At 41.8% G+C, this 27,489-nt stretch overlaps 1 protein-coding gene across 10 annotated transcripts; it reads right to left on the bottom strand.

Moving 5' to 3' along the window:
• Positions 1 to 176: 176 nt before the first annotated feature.
• Positions 177 to 27,454, bottom strand: LOC309368288 (uncharacterized protein). 10 transcript variants are annotated; one of them, XM_081908193.1, is made up of 13 exons: positions 26,784 to 26,977; positions 20,868 to 20,924; positions 18,616 to 18,717; positions 18,106 to 18,318; positions 17,776 to 17,853; positions 16,472 to 16,549; positions 13,772 to 13,879; positions 11,634 to 11,717; positions 10,471 to 10,551; positions 7,341 to 7,454; positions 6,117 to 6,188; positions 2,185 to 2,332; positions 177 to 1,173 (listed from the first exon to the last, which is right to left on the bottom strand). In XM_081908193.1, the coding sequence occupies exons 1-13, from the start codon at positions 26,887 to 26,889 to the stop codon at positions 342 to 344; spliced, it is 2,073 nt and encodes a 690-aa protein (XP_081764319.1). In that variant the 5' UTR covers positions 26,890 to 26,977; the 3' UTR covers positions 177 to 341. The 10 variants fall into 10 exon arrangements, with proteins under 10 accessions (XP_081764319.1, XP_081764318.1, XP_081764314.1 ...); XM_081908192.1 differs by lacking the exon at positions 26,784 to 26,977 and adding an exon at positions 27,029 to 27,454 and having other exon boundaries at positions 17,776 to 18,318; XM_081908188.1 differs by having other exon boundaries at positions 17,776 to 18,318.
• Positions 27,455 to 27,489: the final 35 nt, after the last annotated feature.

Raw genomic sequence — 27,489 nt, 5'->3', positions numbered from 1 at the left:
CTCAGGTTGCAAAGAACTGCATGTTCTTGCAGAGTGCAGGGCTCTATTTTTTTCTATCCTCCCCCCCCCCAAAAAAAGTGAATTAGTGCCTGTTAAAGAATGTGAGCACATATTACACTTCAAGCAGAAAATAATTTAATTGGACAAATCCAAGAAGCCAGATTAGCAACTCCTGCAACCCAACACCAAACCTACTTTTTATTATTCAATAGCATGATTGCAACATGTGTTCTCCAGGATACTATAGGGTTCCATCATGATTAACCATGGTAAAAATATAGGACTGCACACTTCCGGACAGCAGTCAAACTGAACAATAAGTCCCTCCTCTCTGTGCTGCTCTAATTCGAATATGAGTCTGTACTAGAAGAATCTTTGATATGCTGAAAACATGCACAGTCTGAGTCATCATCTTGGGACAGTCTTGACTCCTTGGAGTTTTTGTTAGTGTCTAAAGCAGCAGAAACATTTGATGAAGGATCTTCAACCCAGCTTGAGCTGCTGTAGCTATGTTGCTTAGCTGAAACCTTTTTGTGTCCTCTTCTGGGTTCTGTGGATTTGGGTCTATGCCTAGATGGTCTTTGGCAGATTGGTTTTGTTTTGTAACAAGCAGTATCTTTGGCTTGAAGTCTTTTATAGTCATGATCTTTGGATTTACCATAATTTCCTGGACTGTTATAAGAGCTATGATTGGTTCTGAAAGTTCTAGGTTGTACTTTGAGGTTCTTACATGTGCTGCTGTTGTATGAAGGCAAACTATTATGGGCACGGTGCCTTGAAGGTTCAACTGTGAGAAGCAAGCCAGTGTCTTCTGGTGGGGAGCTAGGGGACAACATAGCTTTGACAGGATGGAGATCTAAAGGCTTTTTGATGTAATCACAATCTGTTGATGAAAACATTTCCGGTGGTGAACTTAAGTTGTTGTTGTTTTGATTGTCCGTTCCAACAGCGCTGTCTTCTAGCTGTTGGCTTCCTGTTTCCACAATGTTAACAGCATATTCCAGTTGTTGGTTTTGCGTTCCCCCAACGCCAGCATTGTAATATGGTTGTTTGTTTTGTGCTCCCTCAATGCCAACATTGTAATGTGGATGTTGGCTTCTGTTTTTTTCGGCTGATGTGACTTCATTTTTGTCAAGTCCGCCTTTTTTGTCAGCATTTGTTTTATCAGGTTCCCTAAGAGAATGATGAAATTGTTTTAATAGATACAAATCTTTTTATGAAAGGAAGCCATAACATCAAACAGTGATACAACAGCCAAGTCACTCCCTTGCCCGTTGCTGCTGCTTCAGGAAAACACATTGGCAGCTTACTCTGAGAGCTGTCGATTCCCCAACTTGCTTCCTACCTCAAAGAAAAAGAAAATAAGTTTGGTTGCATTGGCCCTCCCTGGCTAGCAGAAGGGTATGCCCAACTTGAAGTCCCAAGAGCTGCATTAAATGTATGGCCTTGTTACAGAGGATTAGATCAGCTTTATATAGATAAATCCTAAACTCTGCTGAGCTAAAATCTCTGTGAAGGAGGTTAGGCCGAGATAGTTGCCCAATCCAGGGAGTAATCTTCATGACTGACTGAGGATTTCAACCCACCGCAGATCCAAACTATCATGAAACATCCTGTGCTGAGGAGAATGGAGAGTGTGGAGAAGGATGTGGTTATCACAGTTATGTAATAACGATAAGCAAAGTAAATCATTGTTAAATCTAGGGAGCATTTTTGCCTTTCATCTGGAAGAAAAGGACAGTGGAAAATGGGCCAGAATCTGCAGACTATTGATTTTCCAAAGCTGCACATGAAGCAGAACACACGAGGATGGGGGTGCTACCATATCGAGCAACACTACAGTCACAGCAGTGTGTGCTATAGTGACTTGTTCTGCAATAAGATACAGCAGTATCTGTGTTTTGAACTGACATGCAAATCTTGCCTTTTGCCATTATGAATTAATGCTGGTTTCAGAACCAGAAAGCCTGTTGTTATTCCACTTGGATATTATGATTCTTAGATGGCTATGCCAGCAAAAATTGTATTTGATTGGCCTGCATCTACTACTGCGTCAATTACGCCCATTGCGTTATATCAGCATTCTAAAGTAGGCGCAAATGTCAAGGACTGGGTGCAAGTTGTTAGGAAGCAATTTGAATTATACACAGATGAGAGGGAGGAGAGAATGAAACAGCGACTTACTGCTCCTTCTTCACAAATAATGAAGTGTATATGTGCACAACAACTATTACAGTCAAGATCAAACCAGTGACAGCTACACAGGCGATGATGATGTGCTTTAGCAGGTCTTTAAGGTCTGCAGCTTTTGCTTTTCTCTTGCCCTGAATACCTAAAGGGACGAACACAGAACCATATCATATTATTCACAATGTTTTATTCTCAACACTACTGCAATTCTTAGCAACACCGTTGTCAAAACCTTGTTGCTGAAAACTAATCTGATAAAGCTGTACACTATAGCATAGCTGTAATAATAAAAAAGTTATTCTGAGTTACGGTAAATGCTGTGGTAAGCGCACGTAAGTTTAAGCTAATGTGTACCCAAGTCCTGCTTGCTTTTTTCTTTTCCATTATGTGGGAGAATGGGCAACCAAATCACAAACGCATGATTGCTAGACAGTCACAAACAGGGTCAATGGCACCATGGAGTTTCAGAACCTGTATAGAGGCGATAAGCTGTGCACAGATGGTGGATCTGCTCTGTGGAAATAGGTATTCGCATTCTCACACAAGTGAGAAAAAAGTTGAAGGGTAATTAAATAAATAAAATATCCTCTCCTACTCATCTAAATGCATTTAATGTAATAAGCAGTCATTGCAATATTTAATTAATAAATAAAAAGTATTCAAACATACATAGATTCCGTTCAAGTCAATAAAAGCCTTGCCAGAAAGCACTGAGTGTTAAATCCCAGCATTGGAGCTGGGTGAACTCCCCTCAGCACCCACTGGAGCTACTGTTTATCCCCCCAAAAAGTAAATAGCTCTGCTCATTGCTGAACCAACCTGGGCAGCCCTTCAAAGCAGTCTCCATCCCCCCAGCAAAGCAGTCGAAACATTCTCTCTGACTTTGCTGAGTGGCTGATTTAAGGAACTGCTCCCTGGAAGGCTGGAGGCCAAACTTCACTCTGCTCATAGAAGACTCTTGGGCTGAGCCTTGCAAGTAGGCTTTTCCTCCTAAGTGGCCTCCCATGGTGGCCTGGGAATTCAGCAACTCGAGTCACCTCTCCTTTTCCTGTTGTTCCCCCCCTGAATGGTGACTTGATTATAAAAGGCACAATATGAAAATATTCTAATCTAAACACATTGTTGAAAAACCCTCCACTCCTCTCTTCTTATCAATATTCACTGGATACCCCAACCTGAAATGCTTGTGATATTAACACAGGTGGAATATATTTTAAAGTGACCCAGGATTTGCAGGCAGTTCTAGATTTTAGATCCTCTCAAAACTTTAAAAGTTTTGAATCTGTGTTTAAATTATAAATATTTAAATAAAACAGAGAAGAAACATATAAGTGGCACTTAAAGCAGCAAACAACCTAAAAACAATATAGTAACAACACTGGTAGAAACATCGGGAACATGTCACTACAAACTGGTTGGTTAAAAAATTCCAAAGTCTGAAAAGGACAACAGGGATGACTTCTCACAGGCTTCTATTGCCAAGGAACTCACCAGGGTACAGCCTACCAGACTAAAGGTTCAATTCCTGGTAAACACAAGCACCTTGGAACTGGCCCAGTAGTAAATTGGCAACCAGGGCAGCTCTCTCAGCAAAGTAGTAGCATGTGCCAGTGACCTGCTCCTGTGAGCAGCCTGGCCACTGCATTCAGCACTAGTGACAGTTTCTGGACCAGATATCAGGGCAGCCCACCACGAAGTGTGTTACAGTAATCAGGTCTTGAGGTTACCAAAGCGTGGACCAGGTTCTCCTGATCCAGGAATGTTCTTAGCTGGCATTTCAGCTAAAGCTGGTAGAAGGCACTCTTGGCTGCAGAGGTCACTTGAACCACTAGATGGATCATGGGGTACCAGCCTGCTCTTCAGAGTAAGGGCAACACCATCCAGAACAGGCAATTGACCTACTCCTAAATTTTGCATCTCCTGATTTTGGTGACGCTCCACACAGTGGTTTCAAATTCCCTTACAATCTTTTTAACTCTATGCTGTGCAAGCTGTTTAAGAGGTGTTGTTTAAGAGTTCCAATCCCTTTGACAGCTGATAGTTCCTTTGTAATGTTCAAAGGTCATGTTGCACAGCAAAGTCGCACAGGTTGCAGGTGCAAATGCAGGCTACCTGCCTTTCCTGTGCAAGAGTGTCATTTTTTTTTTCTTTCAGACAATGCAAACAAACACTGCTGTTGACTACTATAGAAAAGACAGTGCAGGTGGCTGGCACTGCTTGCTCGAAATATCCAAAGCTGCCCTATCTGCAGCCTGTATGAAGTAAAAACTATTTGACAGCACTGTTTATAAGGCTGATGCCTATACCAGCTGCAATGGCACTCTGGTGGCAGAGCAAATTACTGTCATAGTGCGCCTGCTTCTCACAATCCAGCCAAACCACTTTCCCATTCCTACCTTTTTAAATACTTTCCATTATGGTGCAAATATTTATGAGCGCTAGATGTAGGTTAAAACCCTTTGAGTTGTATGCTAGGGCTATATGCTCCATCACCTCTTTGCCACTTCCACAAAAGCAACTTTGCAATGCTTCCATGCTACCAGATTTATTTATTTTTTCTTCAGCAATGCCACTAGGTGATGCAAGATTGCTGGTTTACAATCTCGTTATCTATTTGTCCTTTTGTCACTCTCTCCTGTTTTTTTTTTTTAAGATGCAAGCAGAATGGAGAGGGGGGGAATGAAATTTATTTTCCACAATCCAATTTCACCGTGTTCAGTTTTATCCCATCTGTCTGGGGTATAAAAGTGACGTTTCCCCTTCCAGAAACCAATTGGGATCCTGTTTAGTATTTAGGACTGAGGCAGTTAGGAGATATGTCTCTGTTCCCTAAGGGCTGTGTGTGCTGACTCCACCATACTTCCAGGCCTGACTGCCGCAGAGCCAAGGGACTCGAGCTTGATCTTGGATTTGGAGACTCTGCCAGTACTTCCTTGGCTTCAGACCCAAGCTACAGAAGCCCAGAGAAATCAGCACACACAAAAGCTGGGCATATATTCCACTAAATCTGGCATGCAGGAGCAGTGCCCCTAAACCTGGCAGTCCTTAAGCCTTTGAATGGTGCAGCCGCATTGCTCTGGCATCCAAAATCCAGCATTTACACTGGGGTTTGTAGCTTTTACCTCATGATAAAAAACACTAATGCCATTAAAAATCTCTATTTTCACTAGGGGCTGACTACAAAGATGAAATGTTTCTGCTGTGACTAAGTCATCTTAATCCGCATACTTTGGGCTTAACGAGGGTGTGGACAAGGTGGCTTGTTTGGTGTTTTTCATTAGCCTTTAGTACAACAATACATTATTCGATGTAACTGTTCCTTTGTCTACTGCATCAAGTTCTGCTGACAAGTGAATCTAAGGACTGAGTTTCAGTGCTCCAGTATAAATGTTCACATCATTTGTTTTTGCCTTGTGTGATGAATTTTGAAACTGCAGCTTTGCAGCTGGTTTACAGAATTAAATGAAGTAAACAAATGAAGCAGTACCTTTTTGTTGTTTTCCACAGCTCTGATTTATGTGTCTTACTTTATTACAGGTTTAAACTGTGGCTTAAGGAACCCAACAACAAAAATCTGCCCTGTTAATTTTCTAATTGAGGTCTAGGCAAACAATTTGACACAGGAAGAGAAAAATGTTTGCTCTCTTTCAGCTGAATACACACAAAATGTGTTTTAGCCGAATAAACCCAACTGAAAGGCATAAATCAAGTGTTTAAAAATAGAATGGGGATAGCAGCAGTTTGCTAAGTCAATAAACACAGGACAACAGAGCTGAAATTATACCCCTGATGTATTAGGTAATGCTCGCTTTCACAAAACTACAGCACATTACAGGAAGATGAGCAGGGAAGAGCAAGCTGTTAATCCTACCGTACCTAAAATCTTAATGGGTTGTTTTACTTCCATTTAAATAGTTCATATTTACCTTCATATTTCTCAAAGAATTCATATCTTTGGGCATTATTCATATGTTCATTTGTCACTTCAGTAACCAAATCTGTAAAAAACAAAGCAAAAGGTGAATAGCAACAAAACACAGTATGTTTCTGCTCGCTGTTGACTTGTAGGTAATAAAGTGAAAATGTCTAAAAATTCTAAGAACTTTCAAATAAAACGTGCAGCTATGGAGCAGTAATTATTTTCTTTCTGAACTATTCTATAGCTGGCTTTATTGTTTTGCTTTGCAAATTTTATTTATACCTTGTTTTTTACATTGTGAGCTGCACTGAGCTGCAAGAGTTGGCAAAAAAAAAAAAAACAAACTTAAACTAAAGAATCATGAAGCAAAGGTAGATGGACTTTCCTGTAGCTCTGGGTGGGATGATAGCTGATATATTGCATAGGTTTCTGCAGTCCAGAGAATCATGGGAACAGCCTCAGGCTACTTATCTGCACACACGCTCTCTGGCCATGAATATTCACTGTCTAGTGCAGAAAGATGGCCAGTTGTCTTGCTTGTAGCTGATGCTTGCTAGGGTGTGTTGGGTTGGGGGAAAGGGAAGATTTGGTGGTTTATTCCTGTTCCATCTCCCTTGCTACTGCTGACCTCTTACAGTCAATGTCAAACTAGCTGGATCTTCCTCTCCTACACTTCATTTGTGTGATTGTAATCCCATGTTCTGGGACATGGGTGGTGCTGTGGGTTAAACCACAGAGCCTAGGACTTGCCGATCAGAAGGTCGGCGGTTCGAATCCCTGCCACGGGGTGAGCTCCTGTTGCTCGGTCCCTGCTCCTGCCAACCTAGCAGTTCGAAAGCACGTCAAAGTGCAAGTAAATAGGTACCGCTCCTGCGGGAAGGTAAACGGCATTTCCGTGCGCTGCTCTGGTTCGCCAGAAGCAGCTTAGTCATGCTGGCCACATGACCCGGAAGCTGTACGCCGGCTCCCTCGGCCAGTAAAGCGAGATGAGTCGGCCACGACTGGACCAAATGCTCAGGGGTCCCTTTACCTTTACCTTTAATCCCATGTTCCAACCTTGGCTCATGACATTCTAAATGCACTACAGCTCGATTTTCACTGATCTGGCTTGCACGAGCAAAACTAGATTGCTCCAAGCATGCGGGAATAGCTGTGGCTGGAGAGCAATGGGGTGGCCATTACTGCCGATAATAATGTAAGATTGCATGGATAACTGTTTAAACGACTTTACTTGGGACAGAGATTGCTTCGAGTGGTGGTTCGTCTGTGAACGGCAGAAAATCTGCTTCTTCTGGGACAGGCGCTGTCATCATGTTGTGGTTTTCTTCACTGTAACCTGCTTCTTCTGTAGCAAGAAACAATTAGATTTATTCAGTGACCATGGCACAAAACAAATGTGGATCCCAATGCTATTATAGCAGTACTGGTACAAAAAGAAATATAATATTAGGGGCCTGTCTGCACAACTGGTTCTTTGTTAAATGAATGCACATTTGCTGTTTTTGTTTTGTTTTGTATATAGGCTACATATCTCAAAAAGGTATGTTTTCCAAGCAGTCAGATGTATTGTGAAAATGCATTATTTTTGTTAGGTGGAACATCTATGGCAAATAGAGATATAGCATATATAGCATATAGCTATAGATATAGCATATATAGCTTGCAAAAGTGTTGCAAGCAGCTATTACTCAGTAGTGTAAGTCTGAAAGACAGGCTGCCTGCTGGCTTTGGATACATTCTGGAAATGCATCCAGAAAACTTTTGTGATTCTTTTTTCCCATCAGATTTTGTGTAGGGAGGAAAAAGCCAAAACATTTGTGCAGCCTGCGTGGGAGAAGGCCCTTCTATATGAATAATGTACATCTATTGTTCATTTGTTGTACAAGTTCCAGTTTCTCCTTGAAGAAAGTACTGTGTTTTTCCATGTATAACACGCCCCCATGCATAAGACGCCCCCTATTTTTGGGAACCCTCATCTTATACACGAAAAAGTACGGTATCCCTTTTGGGGAGATGCCACATCTTCCCAGCACTCAACGTAAACATTTTACTGCTGGGAAAATGGAATTCGTTTCCCCCCACCTAGCAAGATGATTTCAAGTAGCCTTGCCAAGTTGCAGTGTGCCCTCAATGCCTTTGACGTCACAGTGACCAGAGGCATCTACAAATGTGCTCATCTGCTTAACCTTAGACAAGGAGGAGTCTTTTCCAAGTGGCCTGCCTATCTGGCAAAGGGACACACCCCTCTTTGACTGAAGCTGTCCACAGAAGGGCAACAGCAGCACTGAACATGTAATTTTTCTTTTATTATCTGACACTTGCACCCTTCCAAACATCCTCAGCTTTGATAGCAATTGCCACCTTTCTGGAATGTGGGTCACTGAAGCTTTCCCATGCTCAAAACTGACAGTGCAGGCAGTCATCTGGCAACATGAAATATATAAAAAAAATTAAAAAAATAGTCCAGTAGCACCTTGTAGACCAACTAAGTTTGTTCTTGGTATAAGCTTTCGTGTGCATGCACACTTTTCCAGATACCCTAAACTAGCAACATGGTTTGTGTATACTGCTGCCTATGTAAATCATTGGTTCACAACCAACCACTGAATACCGAAACTGAGATGATATCTGACAGTTAGAAAGGATACACTTTTGGTACTTGGTCTCTTTCCCTTTCTCTGCTAATTCAATAAGGATTTTTACTCTGTGCAGAACAGCAAAGCCTCCTTGGGAAAGTTCTAAGCAAATATATATATATATATATATATATATATATATATATATATATATATATATATATGCAGGTTTTGGTGTCCTCGGGTGTCTTCCCGTGTAAAAGTTGGGGTGTCTAGGCGACGTTTCGACGAGGTCTCACTCGTCATCTTCAGGCTGGTGCTTTCGGCTTCTTGTTACTGGAACAGAGCAGGATCTCAGTGTTTGAGTTCCTATAAATACTGTTGAGGGGGTGTGGTGTATAGCCTCCAATGTTCTGGGCAGAGAGGAAGTTCCCAGGCTAAAGGCACACTAGCCTGGGAACTTCCTCTCTGCCCAGAACATTGGAGGCTATACACCACACCCCCTCAACAGTATTTATAGGAACTCAAACACTGAGATCCTGCTCTGTTCCAGTAACAAGAAGCCGAAAGCACCAGCCTGAAGATGACGAGTGAGACCTCGTCGAAACGTCGCCTAGACACCCCAACTTTTACACGGGAAGACACCCGAGGACACCAAAACCTGCATTCCTGTACCCGTGAAAATCTACGAAAGCAAATATATATATATATATATATATATATATATATATATATATATATATATATATATATATATATATTACCAATCCCGAGTTTCTGGCATAGGGTTTGAAATATTTAAACGTAAGTGTAACCAATGGTGCCCAGAGAATGCAAAATTCTATTTACAGGGCAACCCAACCCCCTTATGCCAGGTTGTCTAGGATTGGATTGAGCAGAGATGTTCCTGACTCTGCAGAGTGCTGGCGGAGTCAGCTGGGAGTTTGGATTGTGCCCTTAGTTGTGCCAAAAAAGCAATGGCAACTTGAGGGCTGATACACACCCCTGTATCCAATGTATGTGATGTTCATTCTGACTCCACTAACCTGATCTGATGTACTGTTTAACACACATAGGAGTGTGCAATCCCCACCTGGAGTCACTCAGTAAAAATATGCCCACCAAAAGACATTCTTAAGGCCAAACTACTTGTGATACTTTGCCTCTACATGTAGGATGTTTATTGTACAAATAACCAACATGCAATCCCCAGTTCTAGATCATGACCCTGGTATTGGAATGAGGTCAAGTTTTTATAGCTTTGCCCCAGCTGGGATTCCAATATGGGTTGGGAGGGTGGCAGCACCTTTGGGTGCATATAACAAGGTTCCTAATACAAATCAGGGCTGCAAATGGAGGGAAATTAGTTCTCTTTCTTTTTATAGAATAAATGTGGGAGCAATGTTCTGCACTTAAAATGTTATTAATTAACACAACGCAAGTGGAGTTGTGGGCTAAACCACTGAGCCTCATGGGCTTGCCGATCGGAAAGTTGCCAGTTCGAATCCCCGCAGTGGAGTGAGCTCCTGTTGCTCTGTTCCAACTCCTGCCAACTTAGCAGTTTGAAAGCACACCAGTGCAAGTAGATAAATAGGTACTGCTGTGGCAAGAAGGTAAACGGTGTTTCCATGCGCTCTGGTTTCTGTCGCGCCAGAAGCAGTTTAGTCATGCTGGCCACATGACTCGGAAAGCTGTTTGTGGACAAACACCGGCTCCCTTGGCCTGAAAGCAGGATGAACACCACAACCCCATAGTAATTCTGATGCACTCCAAACCAAGATTTACCTGGGTCTTCAAGTTCGTTTGATGAATAAATATTGTCCATCAGCATTGGTTCCTCGCTGTCACTGGTGGAAGGCCTACGAACTTCAGTTTTTCACAAAAGATGAAATGGTAACTTAAAAGAATTGCACTAGAAAACTTGTGACATAGGGCATAGCAAGCATAAGGGACACAGCTGTGTGCCTCTTTTCCATTTATGTTAAGTAGCCAATTAATTTAACAGCCATTTGCTAATATGAGCATTTTAAGCTTTAATAACTGCAAAGGACCCCAAACTGGGGTGTTGGCTAATTGGTCTCAACTAGTCAGCCTTCTCAGTATGTAGCAACCCAATCCTTGAACTCTCCCAGCCCCCTCCCAGCACAGATGGCAACATCATTGATGGGCCTCCATTGATTAATTAAAACATTTCTCCCAGGCTTTTTGGAGAACCTGATCAAATCTATTGGATCTTAGCTTTGTTGGCCTTACAGTATTGTTATTCTATGGGTCTTTGAACAACAATAAAATATTGATGTTGTTGTATTGTTCTAAGTTTATGATTTTTTTTCACTTGGTTTTTGAGTTTTAAATGTTTGTACTACTTTATTATTATATTGTGCAACACTTTGGAACCACAACTGTGGTGAAAAGCTGTTTATAAATTCTAGTAATAAATAAATAAATACAATGCTTGAGTTCAGATATTTGCTTTCAGTAAAACACAGACATGTAAAACAAAAACCTCTGTCCCTACATACTCATTTCCCATTAAGTGAAAATGATTATACACAATTATTACAGAATCTAAGAAGGCAAAGCATATGTTATTTGACAAATAAAACTAAATTACATTCAGGAGTAAATCTGAACTCAATCATATTTAGGGGAATATCTGACTCCACAATTATGAAACTCCCCTATGCTGCCTATTTTTAACAAGTGAGCAATTTTAGAATTTAGCATTACTCCACCTCTTCAGAATTTTTGGTATCTGGACAGGGAATAAACCAATGATGACTACAGCATCCTCGTTTCAACAGTAGTAGTAGGCCTTGCTGATTTTATTTCCTCCCACATATCAATAGCCCTTAATACCGTATGCAACATGGTACATCCCCATTGCTATGATTACCTCATTAATACGTACAGCAGTCTGTACAATTCAGTGAAACAATAAGAGTTACCTAGATGTTCCTGTAAATCCTGAAGAACATCTTCCATTACTGAAGACTGCAATTTCTCATTAGTGGATGGAGTCTCTTGCTTCACTGTTTTCAAAAAATATCAACAATTGAATTAATTGTCATTGCTACACTGGGAAGGTTTGGTGAGAAGGCAAATAATTAGTTGCACACAAATCGACTGGAACTGATTTTAAATGAGTATGCCAGAACTATAGCTCTTGCCAGTTCGACCAGAGGTTCTAAAGCAGGGATGTGGTGGCCCTCCAATTGTTGCTGGTCTCACTGGCCCAATGGCCAGGAATTAGGAGAGCCGTAGTCCAGCAACATCTGGGCAGCCAGTAGTTCCCCATCCCTGACACAACAACTTTAAAGAAGGAAAACCTAGATTTGAATTCCTGCTCGTTCATGAAGCTTAACTTGCCAAGTTCTAGCCTTTGACAAGTCACAATCAGGCATAATTTTCCATCACTAAATTTCCCCCCCTGATGTAATTGATCATCTCCTTCCCTTTGGTTTAGGCAAGTGACAAATTACGATGCTTCATTATGGGGTTGTATGGACAGAAGAGATTAGCAGTGCAATCATAAACATGTTTGCTTAGAAGTAAATCCCACTGAGTTTAATGAGGCTTAGTTCCTACCAAGTGTGTATAAGATTGCAGCATAAGGGAGTTCCTGGGAAGGCAACCGAGGGTCTGCAGCGGAGTAGGGGCCCTTGGTGATCCAGATGTTGTGGAGTGACAACTGCCATCAGCCCCAGAAAGTATGACCAATGGTTTCCCACACCTGGTGTATAGCATATTATGGACTTCCTTGTCCCTGGTCAGAGGTCTTCCTGGTGTGACGGCAGAAAGCTCTGCTCCTACTGCTGATCCACTAATGGCTGTCTCCTCACAGAGGGGTCAGGAACAAGGCATTTGAGGCGGGAGTGTTTGAGAGAGAGACTATTGATCCAGAAGATCAAAAGCCTCCTTATTCCCCAAACAGACTGGAAAAATATGCAGCAGCACCTGTTAAGTGTTGCTGCAGTCAATGGGAAGAAAAATATAAAAGAACAATAATGGGGAAAGTGGAGAAAATTGCCCCAACGTCATCTGCATTAGCCAGTGCCTCTTGGAAGGGCTGTGGATACAGCAGTAGCTGTGGCCAGGAACATAGGGTTGCTCTGCCTGTACAAAGTAAACTAGAAATTGAGGCCTAAAGCCCATTACATAAGCTTACTGTCTTAACTTTTAAGCAACACATGAAGGGGACTGATAAGTCAGGATCTATGTTCAAGAAAGCAATATTTATTTCTGAGTTTTCTGGATTAATCTAACCTCTACGTTAGATGACTGCAATGTGCCACACGCGGAGCTGACTCTGCAGAAGGTTTGGAGACTTCAGCTGGTGCAGAATTCAGCAGCCAGGTTGCTCACGGGCATATAATGCCAATCCTGGCATGACTATACTGGCTGGACCAGTATAGTTTTTGGGCCCAATTCAGAGTGCTGGTTTTGCCCTATAAAGCCTTAGACAGCTCAGGCCCTGTGATCATTAGATGAAGGGTAAGACAGTCATACCTTGGTTGTCCAATGCCTTGCGACTCGAACATTTTGGCTCCCGAACGCCGCAAACCTGGAAGTGAGTGTTCCGGTTTGCGAACGTTCTTTGGAACCCGAACGTCCGACGTGGCTTCCGCGGCTTCCAGTTGAGTGTAGGAAGCTCCTGCAGCCAATTGGAAACTGTGCCTTAGTTTTTGAATGTTTTCGGAAATCGAACGGATTTCCAGAACAGATTCCGTTTGAGAACCAAGGTACGACTGCATAGAAATGTAATTATTATTAATATATTTTTTTAAGTAATGATTTATCTGATCAGTCAAGTTCTTCCTTTGTAGGTGTGATACCATGTCCCCCCCCAAAAAAATTCTCTGACCAGACCAAGACTGTAATGCTAATAACAATAATATCCCCAGAATTGTTCAGAGTGAAATCAATAATGTCAACGAGTCCACAGCTCTATTTCTATAATGAGATTCTGATAAGAATGCTTTGGGAAACCAATTTGAAATACATTAGTACAATTTTATCAAAGCTCTGCTAATCTTTAATTTTAGAAAGAAGTTTTTTAAAGTAATGGAAGGCAAAAAATACATACCCCTTTCCATCTTCAGATCAGTTAGTATATTTTCTAGCTCTTCTACAGAAGTTTCTGTTTTTGTTGTCATTATGCTTTGTGAACCTTCATCTTTGAGTGCACTTGTTGCTGCAAGTTACAAAAAAACCTGACTGGTTTTGATAACGGAAAGCTATCTAATGCAAAACTATCCAACAAAATCTTGTAATTTGTTCTTCAGTGGTGGTAGAGGTTGAATTAACAGCAACAACTGATATGCCAAAGATTCAGGCACTTCAAAAACAAAACACAAAACTTCAAAAACAAAACACAAAATATCCTGCAATTATAGGTACTTATTTTATTGTGATCCTTGTCCCTATTGTTGCAATGCACAGTTTTTGAACAATATGTTTGCAAACCGTAACTAGACTACAACAGCCCTGTGGATGACCTCTGCAGTGATTATCTGCAAGACAATGGATAAGAAAGCTACATAGAATAATAACTACGAGCAAAGGTATTCTGTGGCTCCTGTGTATTAATTTTCTGTAAGAGCAAAATCATTCAGCAAAAGAAATGTATTAGGTTTACCAGCTCACAAAGAAATGCTGCCACTTCTCTTACATGTACTTATGTGTCACAGGGTTGTCTGAAGGTTTGAAATGATAAGAGAGGTGTAACTTGGCCTGGGCAACTGACTAACTGCTAGGCTGAAATACACACTGCATAATGAAATATAAACTTGATCAGCTTGACAGTGTGGAGCTCTCAGAGAAGGTGGAATCAATTCCAGAGAAATGTCAGAAGCATTTTGCTGCTGACAGCTCAACACACAATACCATTTTTAGTTCTGAAAAATGTTAGTTCTACTACTAGCTCCCTTACTGGAGAGAAAATGGAACCATGGCTATGAGTGATTACATGACTGCAGGGTCCTAGTCATTTATATAAATACTGAATGCACCACAGGACAGTGGAATTGTGTGCCACTACCATGCAAGCAGGGCTTTTTTTCCCAGGCAGAATTTCCCGAAACTCAGTTCCGACATCTCCCAGGTGGGCGCCATTGCCATTTTAAGAGAACAAGGGAGGTGTTCATGGTGAGTTCTGGCACTTCTTTTTCTGGAAAAATAGCACTGTGTGCAAGTCGAGTGTTAGCGTATCCACACATTGTCCCAGTCCAAGAAATCCTTCCCTTTCCCTTCCTCCTTCCATAGTGACTGTATGTGGAAGCCCCTGTTTGTATTTACTATGGATTTTCAACGGTGGAGTGGAATGGGAGACAATAATTCTACTATCTCATCATGCATTCACTATACAAGCAACTCCCATTTAAAGCACATCCAAATGACCGTGATCGCGCGAACACACATGGCGCCGAACCCAGAAGGAGCCCCCCAACATCACAAAAATGTCACATAAAAGGATTGAATGGGGTGGGGGTGGAATGGGGTGGAGCAAGCTTATGCATCCTCCATCAACATGTGTGGGGGCAGCCCAACCCACCCAAACAAAGATTGCCTGTACATATTTTGGCAGAGGTATGATCATACTATGCTTTTATACAGTTTTCACTCACTGGCACCACAGGTAGACAAATATTTCCAATTCTCTAGCACGTGGGTGGGGTTGCCCGCCTGTCAATCATTGTTGGGACTTGAAAGCACACAATGGGGCTGTTTGAAAGCCCTCTTGCATACAGTCTCATGCTGCTCTTTGAACACTTGAGTGTAGAGAAATCCTAACATGGGAAGTGAGTCTTGAGAGTTGCACAAAAATGCCTCCAGTTTTGCTTAAACTATAAGCAGCTATAAGCAATGTTCATTATAACTCTGCACCTCACATACTACTTGAGCTAAAAGGCTAAAACAGTTTAAACTGATAAGTTTTTTTGGTTCCTTAGTTGTATCGCTGTCTGAAAGCTCAAATCTATTTGATGTCATAGCTTTAATAGGACAATTCTACCATCATAAAATTGATCTATCAGTTAAATTTGTCTGTCACATTTCTTCCCGATGGGACAATATAATGCAGATTATCAAGTGCATTCTTTGCAGGAGGACCCATAGCCTGTCAAATTTGACCTTTAATTCAAGCTATTATGCCTTCTTGCAAAAATAAATCCAACATTTAAAACTTTCAGTTCCTGGTGTGTTAGCGCATAAGAGATACTCCACCCTTGAGATGCAGTAATAATGTAGTCACCCAAAGTACTGGTGTAACCAAGGCTGAAACTACATTATCTGGAAACAGAAGAGGAAAGTTCCTTAATAGGGAGACGGGGGTTGGAGTGGCAAGGGAGCATTTGCATCTGCAAAGTTAACAGCAGGTATAACTAGATTTCCAGGACTGGGTAACAAGTTGTTGTTTTTACACTTGAAACCATTATTTGCGGTATTTATAAGCCTGCCATTCACAAAACAGTCCCAGAGCGGGAACATATGTGATGTTCGAAAATCCCTTTCACATAGTATTGTAAATCATGGAAAAGCAGCTCTGATCAAAAAACTTTGTGGTGCACTCTCATGTGCGCAAGGAACTCCTGGTCAAGGAAGTTTTGCCACTGACTTAAATGTGGGAGCCACTAGCACCAAGAGGATTCATACAGACACCTGCCCCCTCAACAGCAAAGTTATAAAACATATCTGGAATCCTGTGTGCACACTGCCAAATTTCATACTCTTATTAAAAACAACAACCTTGAAATGGGTGGAGGGAGAAACATACGTATTTGCTAACCTTTTCGGTTAATATCTTCATAAACCAGAGACTGGCTTGCAGGTTTTTCCAAGTGGGCAGCTTTTACTAGCTTGAAAGCTGTAAATACACATATAGCAAGTTTCTTAAAATAGAGGGGAAACTTTTGGGACAGGATTCAGTCTTGCCTGCTTAGACTCTTCACACATCATAGAAAGCGCAGCAAGCACACATTTCAAGTCACATTATACACATGAATTATTTCTGGGTCTACACGGTCAAAGCATATGCAAAATATTCCTGAGCCCTCCACAGGTATTGACTGCATGAGAAGAGTTATGGACCCTGGTGTGTTGATTAGACACAAGTGTAATTTCCTGTATCAGGTGTTGATTTAGCTATGACTTTCAGGCTGCAATTCTATACACACTTACTTACTTGAGAGTAAGCCCCACTGAAGCCAAACCACATGGGCTCCAAACCCCACAGAAAGCCATTTGTGTGAAAGTTTTCCTGATACGGTTTAGGAGATCATAAGCACACCAGCCACTCCAAAAACAACAACAGTAATCTAAGTGGTAGTTCCTTTACACAGATGGCTTCCTATTCATTTTATGTTTCCGGTAACAGCCACACTACCAGTACAAAGTAAGTCCCATTCCAAGGGATGGAATATACTTCTAAGCAATGCTGATTAGGGTTGCAGAATTCTCAGGATGGTATTGCCTACCTGCCATATATAATAACAATCTTACAATTTATGTAAAGCTATTTCAAGTGTTCAAATCTTCACATACATTATCTCTGTAATCCTTACAATAGCCCTGTAAAGTAGGCAAGTATTCCTTTAATCACCACACTATTTAGGATCACCAAGTGAGCTCATGGCTGAGGTGAGATTTCAGTTTGGGATTCATTGGTTTGCAGCTCACCCTTAGTCACTATTCTCTCTAATAAAGGTGAGAGCTTTTTCATGTGCGGTCCTGTGAGATGCTGGTTTTAGAGAATTTAAATACTATGGACTTGTAACGTTGAATATCACGAGCCATTCCTATCTACTGCATAGACAAAAGGGCACCAGTCAATTCAACCTCTTGGCCTAAAATCACCACAAGATTGTTGTTAAAAAAGAAAGAATGACACAAGAACTGAGACATATGTTGTTCATATTAAAGGTGACATAAAAGTATAGCACACATGACTAATTGCATTTCACTTAATTTCATTAGGGTACATAATTGTTCTGCAAAGTCTCTGGTGACAACAATATACCGACACAACAGTATGAAAATTTGTTTCAGGGTGAACCTCTACATCTCACTGAAAGGAAAAATACTGCCTTTTACCTGTGAAAGGATGGTCTCTTTTACTGCCATCTGCAGTGGTCTTTCCATGATCAGGTAATATCAGGGCTGTTCTTCTCCCTTTTTCAGGAATATGCTTCGCATTATTATCCACTGAACTGTTTACTACCACTTGCAAACCATTGCCTTTTAATACTACTGTATCAGTTTTAATGCCTTGGTTCATAATGTTGCTGGCTACAACATGAATTTCAGGGACTTCTCTTGAATCTTTTAAATTGTAAATGTCAATCTCAGTTCTGCTTGAATTGTCAGCGGAAAGGAATCTTACAGTGATATTTGTTGCTCTTACTGATCTGCCAGCATTATTACCAGCATTTTTGTCCTGTTTCAAACCAGGAAGCAAAGTTATTTCTTCTTCGGTTCCTGCACCCTTCACTTTATTAGGTCTCACTGGTGTGTCCACAAGGATATTTGGGGAAATCTTGTGCAGCTTGTAACCAATCAGTACTGTATAGCTATTGGGAAAAGGGATTTCTTGTGTTGTTAGACTACTAGGAGTTGCCTTCACTTTTACAGAGGATCCTGAAACAATATAGTTGATATGTTAACATTTTTAAGCAGGATATTCTGTACTACAAAACAGCCACGCAGACTACACAACCACACACTTTTCACACAACATCCCTTGGGACTATGACACCGAGCAAATTTGCTGAGAATCATAAATCTTGTTCCTCCAGATTAAAAGGGATAGGTATCCAAGTTAATGTGTTGTAGATTAACGGTGAAAGTAGTGGTTGAGTGTTACTGAGATTAAATGCTGGCCTTCTCCATAGGAAGGTTAGTAAACACAAAATCCAACAACAGGGGACCACCTGCCTTTGACCACATTCAAGTGTACAGTTAGTGATCTGTGCTGTTTCTCTGAGGGTTCATGTTCATGCATCAAATTCTTTTGGTGCAGAACTTGGATTCGGTGATCTGCAAATAAAATAATCTGCATGAATATACATGTGACAATATCCTAACCAAAAAACAAAACAAAACCCCAAACTTTTAAAATTGTTGTGCGGTGTAGGTAACTGCGAGCCAGAAAATCTCCAATCTTTTCAATCAGCCATGAACTCACATGATGGCTGTAGGTAAGCTATGTCCCTTGAGCCTTTCCTGCCCTCGACTTAATTTGCAGCAACCCTATCTTACAAGGCACGAAAGGGGAAGATGAGGCCCAGGGGTCATATTGGGTCCTCCAGGCCTGCCTATCTGGCCTTCAGGATTCTTCCCAGGATACACCCATCCCCAGATCATGTGCCTAACCAGCTGTACTGCATTCCTTCCTTGAGTGCCTTTTCCTGGCAGGGATGTGTCCTTGGAACTGTAAGAAATGCCTGGATGAGGAATGGAGATATATGCAAATGCAGAAACCTCTGACTCTTGTGTGGCTGGTGTATAGACTCCTGGACAAAAGGTAAAGGGGATTTCCATATCTCCACCCACATGTTTCCATTTTCCACACCAGTGGCAAACAGTCCCCAGAAGTTTGCCCTTGTGAGGAATGTGGTTCCCCACACTTGTTATAAGGAACTTTCAGATAATGTATGTGAAGTACTCTGAACACTTTTAAAAAAAAAAGTACTATACAAGTACCATTAATGACTGTCACTGAATTACACTACGTGAGAAACAGCTTTAACAGCAAATGGCAAGCTTTTGTAGTATTTAAAAGAGGGTAGCAGAAATAACAACAATTGTTTAATGACAGCAAGCCGATACACTGTGCAGTGCGCACACATGACATGGTTCCTTCTTACGGAGTTTAATAGTCGCAGCTCAGTCCTAAATGTATTTATTTAGACTCCAGTTCTACTAAGCTCAACGCAGCTCACTTCTGTATAAATATGCCAAGGATTCAAGCTTAAGTGGAAGTCAGTCTAGGCACTATAATATCCACTCATGATTTCTACCATCCGGCTGCGGACTTTTATTGCAAGTGGCTGACTTTTGTAGAGGCATCTGCAGCTGGCGTGGAAGCTTGCCCACAATTTCTTGTAATTTATAAGCAAAACAACTCAGTCATTTGAATTATTGTGCTCCTTTAAATGCGTTCTCAATGTTGTACACTGTGCCGTGGGATCTTTTGATAAAGGGCTGGATATGAATCGAATAAATAATTGGGAGGAGTCTTGAGGCAAGCTAAACTGGACAGTAGAAATGTGTGTGGCAATTTGCCATGTGACTACAGTAACATGTGGCTTAGCCACACAGTGCACAGCACAAACATCTTAAAACACGGCCTGGCAAAGAAATGGCAAGCGTGGACACCAGGAAGGCACAAAAGGGACCAGAACATACATACAAAATGTGATGCTCAATTGTGGTCCGGGAAAGGCTTTGTAAAATTAGGTTTCTGGAAGAGGAATAGAGAGGAGAAAATATGGAGAAGGCTAAGAACACAAGGAAACCTTGCTGGATCAGACCAAAGTTCTATCTTGTCCAGCATTCCTGTTTTGCATGGTAGCCATTCATATTCCTATGGGAAGCCCACAAGTAGGGAGTGAATCATAGTTGGGAGGGACCCCGAGGGTCATTCAGTCCAACCCCTGAATCTCAAAACGTGGTTCCCCATCCAATTTGAAACCATGCTGGGCCCTGCTTAGCTTTGCAATTGTGGTTATCAGTTTTATTGCAGCACCACTAGAAGGCAATGGCCTTTCCCCATGGTTGCTCCCCTGCCACTGTAATTCAGTGGCACACTGCCTCTGAACTTGGAGCTTCCACACAGCCATTGTAATTCGTAGTTATTTGTGAACCCATCCATTCCCCCTCCAAAAGCATGCCTAGAAAACGGGGTGGGGGGGCATATGCAAGCAAACAAACCCAAAGACAAATAATAAGGAGTCAACATAAATGCATACTGTGAAAAACACTCTAATACACAGATAACTATTTTCAGATTATTTTGCATTTATGTCAAGTTTTGAGCCCTACTTTTCAGCTGTAAGTGGTGGGCTAGAGTTTCACTGGAAATAGAGATTAACATTTTGTACATCTTTGTGCATTGATGCTATGTAATGCTTATTTATATGTTATTCACATGGGAATATAACACGTGATAGAGAGCTGCTACTTACCAAGTAATTTAATAATTTCTTTAAGATTATTTTTTGAATTTATTGAACTGTTCACATCTGCAAAAAAACAAACAAAACAATTTCACAATGACATCAGTTATAAAGACTACATGCCGGAGTTCTTTTGAAATTGCCCATCTTATCATCAGTTATCATGAACACCTTTAGGATACACCTACCAAAGTCAGTGAGCATAGGATCAATTATTTTGGGCCGGATTTCAAAATGATGAAAGCAAACTGAACAAATTTGTGTAGATACTGAACACATCCTAAATCAGCTGCTTCACACATTCAATCTACAACTGAACTACTTTTTCCATGCCACTGTAAAGTGCTGAAATTGAACTGGCACGGTTTAATCCTAGGCCCAAATTCAGAGGCTGAGGCAAGTCTTCTAAGGTCTCTGGTTAGGAAGCAGATGCCGCTGGACTGCAACTCCCATAATCTCTGGCCACTGACCACATTGGGTGGGGCTGATGGGAAATGTAATCCAATGATATCTGGAGGGGTCACGGGTTGCCTGTCTCTGACCTAAGCCAAACACCACTCAGAAGAACAAAAGGATGGGAAGTTTCTATGGCTACATGCTAACAAGAGGTAAGTTAGAAAAGTAGGAGAATGTTTATTTTTTGGCTTAAACTCTTCAAGAGACACACAGCATATTCTCAAGGAGGGTCTTAGTTCCTCTATGAATTGTATTGAGAGGAGACAATGAGGCACTATTTTAAATTAATTAGGTCAATGTAGTAAGTACAAAACTGGGCAACAAGCAAAGACAAGACTGAGGGAGAAAGTCAAGAAGTCACACTGAAAGACAATTAGAATTGCAAACTTAACCTTTGAATCTTTTCACAATGGGGGTTTCTTGAACTCGTGAAGGTGGAAACAAATGGAGGATTCCCCCCCCCCCCATAATGATCTAGCTTGGAATGCAGGGAGGAGGGCTAGGGAAATGGAAAGCTCAGGGAGAGAGAGAGAGAAAACACGAATCAGCAAGATTAAACTGGGGACATCTAGTTGAGGAATTAAAACCAGACATGACTTTAAGTGTCCGGATTGCCTCTGCCCCTAAGAAGATCTGACCCATCTTCATTGTTTGCTAACTAGGGTGAGAGAACTAGCTATTTGCCTTCTCAGGAGCCACACATGCTTTACACAGGAGAGGTATCATATGTTCTCTATGTTTTCTTCTGCTCTGCAGGTATTGCTGTTCTGCTAGTTGCCCGAGTTCTAAATGTTCTGCACTGCTACGCTTCAACAAACCGATTGATATGCAAACCTTTAAACTAGAGTGTGTTGTTACTCTCTGTTTCAGTGGGAACTTGTGGCTCCTGTAAACACCCTTCTGTAGGGCATCAGATTGTGGGGCTTGAACCATGGTGATGCTGAGGCCATCACACCAAAGCTGCACCATTGCTCTCAGTCCACATTAGAAACAAGCCAGTTTGATATGTTAATTAGCATATACCACTGCTCCATAAAAGAGCTTTGAGTCTGCCCTTGGAACCAATGCTAACTCAAATTTCAATGTTTTTTGTTTTCTAATAGTGAGCTGAAAGAAATAAGCATACACACCAAATGGCAATGACGCCTCTATAATACTAAAGCCCACTAGTATCTGTTTCTAGCCCAAAATCCTGTCTGGAGGTGTAGGAGGAATATATCACTGCTCACTTAGTTTGACTAAGGTCTATGGAACTGTTCATTCTAGCATGACCGACCATCCATCATTAGACCCATTCTGAATGCCACAACATATTCAAGAAGTATATGCATGAATCCAAAGTTCCAACACTAAACCAATGACAAAGCTGATTTTCAAATGGTCTTAATGACAGACAATCTGCATACCAATTGACTCATTTACGCACATGATAACTGAGAACAATACAAGAAAAATATGTAAAAAGGTCTGTAATGGTGCATGACAATTGCTTCCAAGTATGCTGACCTTTGGTAAACGAAACAAACAAAAAGTACAGTGCTCTTTTGACGAGACATTAATGAGTGATTAAGAATGAGTACAGCTGCATCATATGAACACTCGGTTAAAAATATTCTTTTTGCATTCAGTGTCAGTCTCATAATTATGATGGAAAACACTGTGGAAGGAAGCAAGCAAGCCTATGCAGTGAAATATTTATATTTTTACAATAGCTATATGGTTTTCGACAACACTGTCAAATACCAGCTCACTTAATATTTTTCCAACTACTATTATTTATATACAGACCCTATCATTACTATTACATGCTGGTACAGCAGTAGTTTAGTAAATTCTTACTTAATTTCCAATATCTACAGCCATTGCATATTGAGTAGATATTCCAGAATGCTACCTTTTGAATTCATTTCCTAAAATAATTGCTTAACAGATAAACCCAACAGACAATCAGGATTTATTGTTAATGTGTGAAAATTATTGAAAATTAAAATATGAAAGCTACATACTTTTAAAACATTAAAACGTTTTAAAAAAACATGTATTCTGGTATTTTTTTGGGTGGTGGACCAGAGCTATGGTTCTCAAAACTGAAGATGAACTAAGGAGGTATACACAGCTTCTAGGACTAGCAGAAGGTACTGATTTCAGCAAGGCTTTCAACAAAGTCCTCCATGATATTCTGGAGGAGAAGCTGGTAAAATGTGAGCTAGATGGTCTTACTGTTAGGTGGATTTGCAGCTGGCTGACTGGACCTAAAAAGTGCTCACTTATGGTTCCTTGTCATCCTGGGGGGAAAGTGACAAATGAGGTGTCATACTGCTGCAGGATTCTGTCCTGGGTCCAGTGTTGTTCAACATTAGATGAAGGAATTGAGGAGAGGCTCATCAAATCTGCAGATGACACCAATCTAGTTGGGGTAGCTAATACTTCAGAAGATAAACTCGGGAATCAAGATGAATTTAACAGATTGTAGAACTGGGCCAAAACTAACAAAATGAATTTCAACAGGGACAGATATAAGGTTCTACACTTAAGTAAGAATGGTAAGATGCACAAATGTAGGATGAGGAGCACCTGGCTTGGCAGTAGTACAGTATACATGAAAAGGGTCTAGTTGTCTTTGTAGATCAGAATCTCAATATAAGTCAACAGTGTGATGCAGCAGCAAAAAAGCTAATACAACTCTAGACTGCATCAACAAAAGTACAGTATCCAGAGAAAAGGAAGTAATAGTACCACTCTGTTCTGCTTTGGTCAGACCACACCTGGAGTACTGTGTTCAGTTCTGGGAAACACAGTTTTAAGAAGGATTTTGACAGGAGGGAACATGTGCAGAGGAGGGTGACCAAGATGATCAAGGATCTGGAAACCAAGCCTTACGAGGAACAGTTGAGAGAGTTGCTTATGAAGTAGAGAAAACTGAGAGGGGGCTATGATAGTGATCTTCAAATACCTGAAGGACTGTCATATGAATATGGGGCAGGAGCAAGCTTGTTTTCTGCTTGTTTCCAGAGGGTAGGATTAGAATTAATTCAAATTACAAGAAAGGAGGTTCCAAATAAACACCAGAAAGAACCGGAAAGGACTAACTCAGAATGGGGTGGACTCTTCTTCATTTTAGGTTTTTAAACAGCAGATGGATACATTAGCTGTGATTTCTGCATTGCAGCAGGTCAGACTAGGTGGCCCTTGGGGTTTGCTTCTAATTCTAGAATTTTCTGGTTCTGTTTATTATACCCAGTCCCAGCCCAGCCTGTGTGGTCCTGAATGGCTAATAGGAGACATTCTGTTATGCCAACCTGCTCTCCTCTTGCACAATTAATGGAGCATAGACTGTCACTGATAAAGACAGCTCCCTGTGGGCCATGCCCTCAAAGAGAGTCAAATATTTTAGGATCAAGTGACATTCCTAAAAAGGGGGAACTAGCAAAGGGTAGGGTAGTGGTTAGCTGGAGAGATCTGGGATCTTCGGCTGGAGAGATCTGGGTTCTAATCTCATATAATGGATCATGTGCCTGACCTCCAACTCTGCAAGCTTTAGAACAATGGCAAATACTGCTCCAGCAGATAATGTAATAACCTATGTTGTTTCACTCCCCTGTGCTCTACACCACTGCATAGCCTGCTTAACTTGGAACGATGCTGTCTGTTTCTCAAGAAAAAAATGCCGTTTGAGGCTCCCTAAGTATACCTGATTCACCATGTTGATCATACAGTCATCACAATTACAATGTGAAGAACCCTAATACAATGCACAAGGTATAAAGGACCTTGTACACCAGAAACCAAAGTCAAGTTCTGAGTGTATTCTACTTCCCATGTCTGAAGTAGTCTCTTCAGAATATAACCTCTCCTTACAAATCAGCTTAACACAGCACACCAGCAATAATATATTGTGACTGTCTGGGTACTTGACTACTCCCTGCTCTGCTTCTGCAGTCCAGGGCATGCAACAAAAATAGGTTTGTCAAGCCTGTGACAAACACCATCATACATGGCTGGTGCACTGCATTCAGCTTGGTGAGTCACGAATTGTGGAGGCTGGTGTAAAATGACCATTAGAATAATAACCTTGAGACTAAAGCCCCACAGAAGCTGATCAATAATGTGACAATAACCTCAACAGGATATGCAAGGCCTTGGACCATGATGATTCATATAAATTATAATACAGATCTAATTTTTGAGTTATGGCATTGGGCAAAGACTGCACCAGGTAACAAGAAACATTTTAAACAAATAAATTATAGTGTTTGCATCAAACTGGCTTGCACAGATACTTATTTGAAAAGGCTGTTCTATATTCCCGAGCACCATGGAACTGCTGACTACCACAGACTCCCTTAAATTCAGATAAACTTTTCTATCATGGATTCACTGTACAGGAAGAACTGCTGAGCCGACAGGTGGGATGCAATTTGCAAGAGGAAGCAGGAAACCTGGAAAATGGTATTCCTTCCCCTTTCCCCTTGTCTGCTTTTGGAACTGTTTTTCAAAAGAGAAGGGGGAAGTTTTGTTGCTTTCTTCTTTTGCTTCCCTCAATGTCTCAGAGATCAATTAAAAGCGGTGAAGAGATCAGAACACCACCTCCTGCCCTTTAGGGGAACAGAAGCACTTTGGAGCATTGCTTGCTTATGTTTTCTCTCTCTCTGTGTGTGTGTGTTTGGATCTAAAGGACAACATACATGTTTACACCATGTGAATACATAAAGAGGGCATTGCTTCATACAATCAGCTACAAAAACTGAGTCCTCTTTATACCGAAAATAGAATACCTGCACTGAAAGAAATGTGATGCTGATATACAAAGCACTTTGTATTCATCCTTTCCTGTAATTTGGAAGAAAAATGTAGCCAATCCACTTTAAATTCTTCAATTGCAATGGTTCAGCAGCCAGCAATTATTTAACTTGTGGAGTATTTATTCTTTTGAGCCTTAGACCGCAAGCCTTTGCTACTCAGAAGTAAGTCTCACTGAATTGTGCACAGATACTGCAGTCTTATACTGGAATCTTAAGCATTTTTTACCCAGAAGTAAGTCCCACTCAGTTCAATAGAGTTTACTCTCTGGTATGTGCCTGATAATCATCATCATTACTATTATTATTACATACAGGCATAATACTTCTTAGAATTCCTCAAATGATCTATTACTCTCTGAGATGATCCACTTAAGGTTGAATGAAAGCCACACACACACAGGGAATTGCACTATTTGGAGAGACTCTCTCCTCCAGCCTCTTTCAAACTCCTTTTTATGCCCCTTATGAACAAATGTGTTGAGGTGTGTGGAGGAAAGTGGTTTTGTGTGTGCGTGTGTGTGTCTGTCTGTCTGTCTGTCTCTCTCTCTCTGTGTGTGTGTGTGTGACACAAATTGGTTCTTTGCCCCAGGTGACAGAAAGCCTCGTTTCGGCCTTGCAAGGGTGGCCTCTGCCCCGCACCACCCTCACGGAGCGCGGCGCAGGATACCTGGGCCTGGTTCTCCCTGGGGCCTAATCTGAGTGTTCCAGCTGGGCAGGGAAGCGAGGAGGACGAGGAGGCAGGCGGGGATGGCACCCCTAGCGGCCAGCGCCATATTCGCCACCGGCCACCTCCGGCAGGAGACTCCGCTGTCCTGGGAACGACTTAGCTCCGGCCACCTGCTCCGGCCGGCGGGGCGCTCGGTCTCCAGGACACGCGGCGCGCGCCGAACGCTCCCGGCTCTGTGACCTCACCCTGCCGTCGGAGATCCGCACAGCCCCTCGGGTCGGGGGCCTTCCAGAGCTGCTCGGCTGAGGAGGAAGCGGGGCGCTACGGGGAGCCCCCCCCCACCACCACCAAGGACGCCTCCTGCAGCCCGAGCGCTCTCGTCTGTGGCGCATAGAAAGGCGCGAACTGGCGGGCGGGAAAAAGTGGGATTTCGCTTCCCTCCCTGCGCTGGCTGTCAGGCTGAGGAGAATGCGTGGGTCACAAGAAGGAGGGATACTTTACGCGGGGACTTTCTGAGGGAATAGCCGCCATCGCCAAACGGCCGGCAACAACCTTATTTCGCCAGTATCAAAACGCCCGGTAAAAACGCCCCTCCAAACTCCGCAGTAGGGCAATATAGACATCTCAAAAAGGCCACAAAATAGCGAGCGAGCTTTAGAGTTCTCCAGAACTTTGCAGGCGAGGAAGGAAAGGAAAAAATCCGGCC

This window comes from Podarcis melisellensis, assembly GCF_964234715.1.
Source record: "Podarcis melisellensis genome assembly, chromosome: 4".
NCBI lineage: Eukaryota > Metazoa > Chordata > Lepidosauria > Squamata > Lacertidae > Podarcis > Podarcis melisellensis.
Note: the sequence above shows the minus strand (reverse complement) of the source record. Positions and strands in the feature narration are given on the sequence as shown.

What these genes read in the sequence shown, in the direction of transcription:
- LOC309368288 (XM_081908188.1), bottom strand. Translation starts at nt 26,889, where the DNA reads ATGGCGCTGGCCGCTAGGGGTGCCATCCCCGCCTGCCTCCTCGTCCTC. An exon ending in CCAGGGAGAACCAGGCCCAG is followed by an intron (nt 20,925 to 26,783) that starts GTATCCTGCGCC and finishes GTTTTTTTGCAG; the next exon opens with ATGTGAACAGTTCAATAAAT. An exon ending in GGATTTACAGGAACATCTAG is followed by an intron (nt 10,552 to 11,633) that starts GTAACTCTTATT and finishes GAAAAACTGAAG; the next exon opens with TTCGTAGGCCTTCCACCAGT.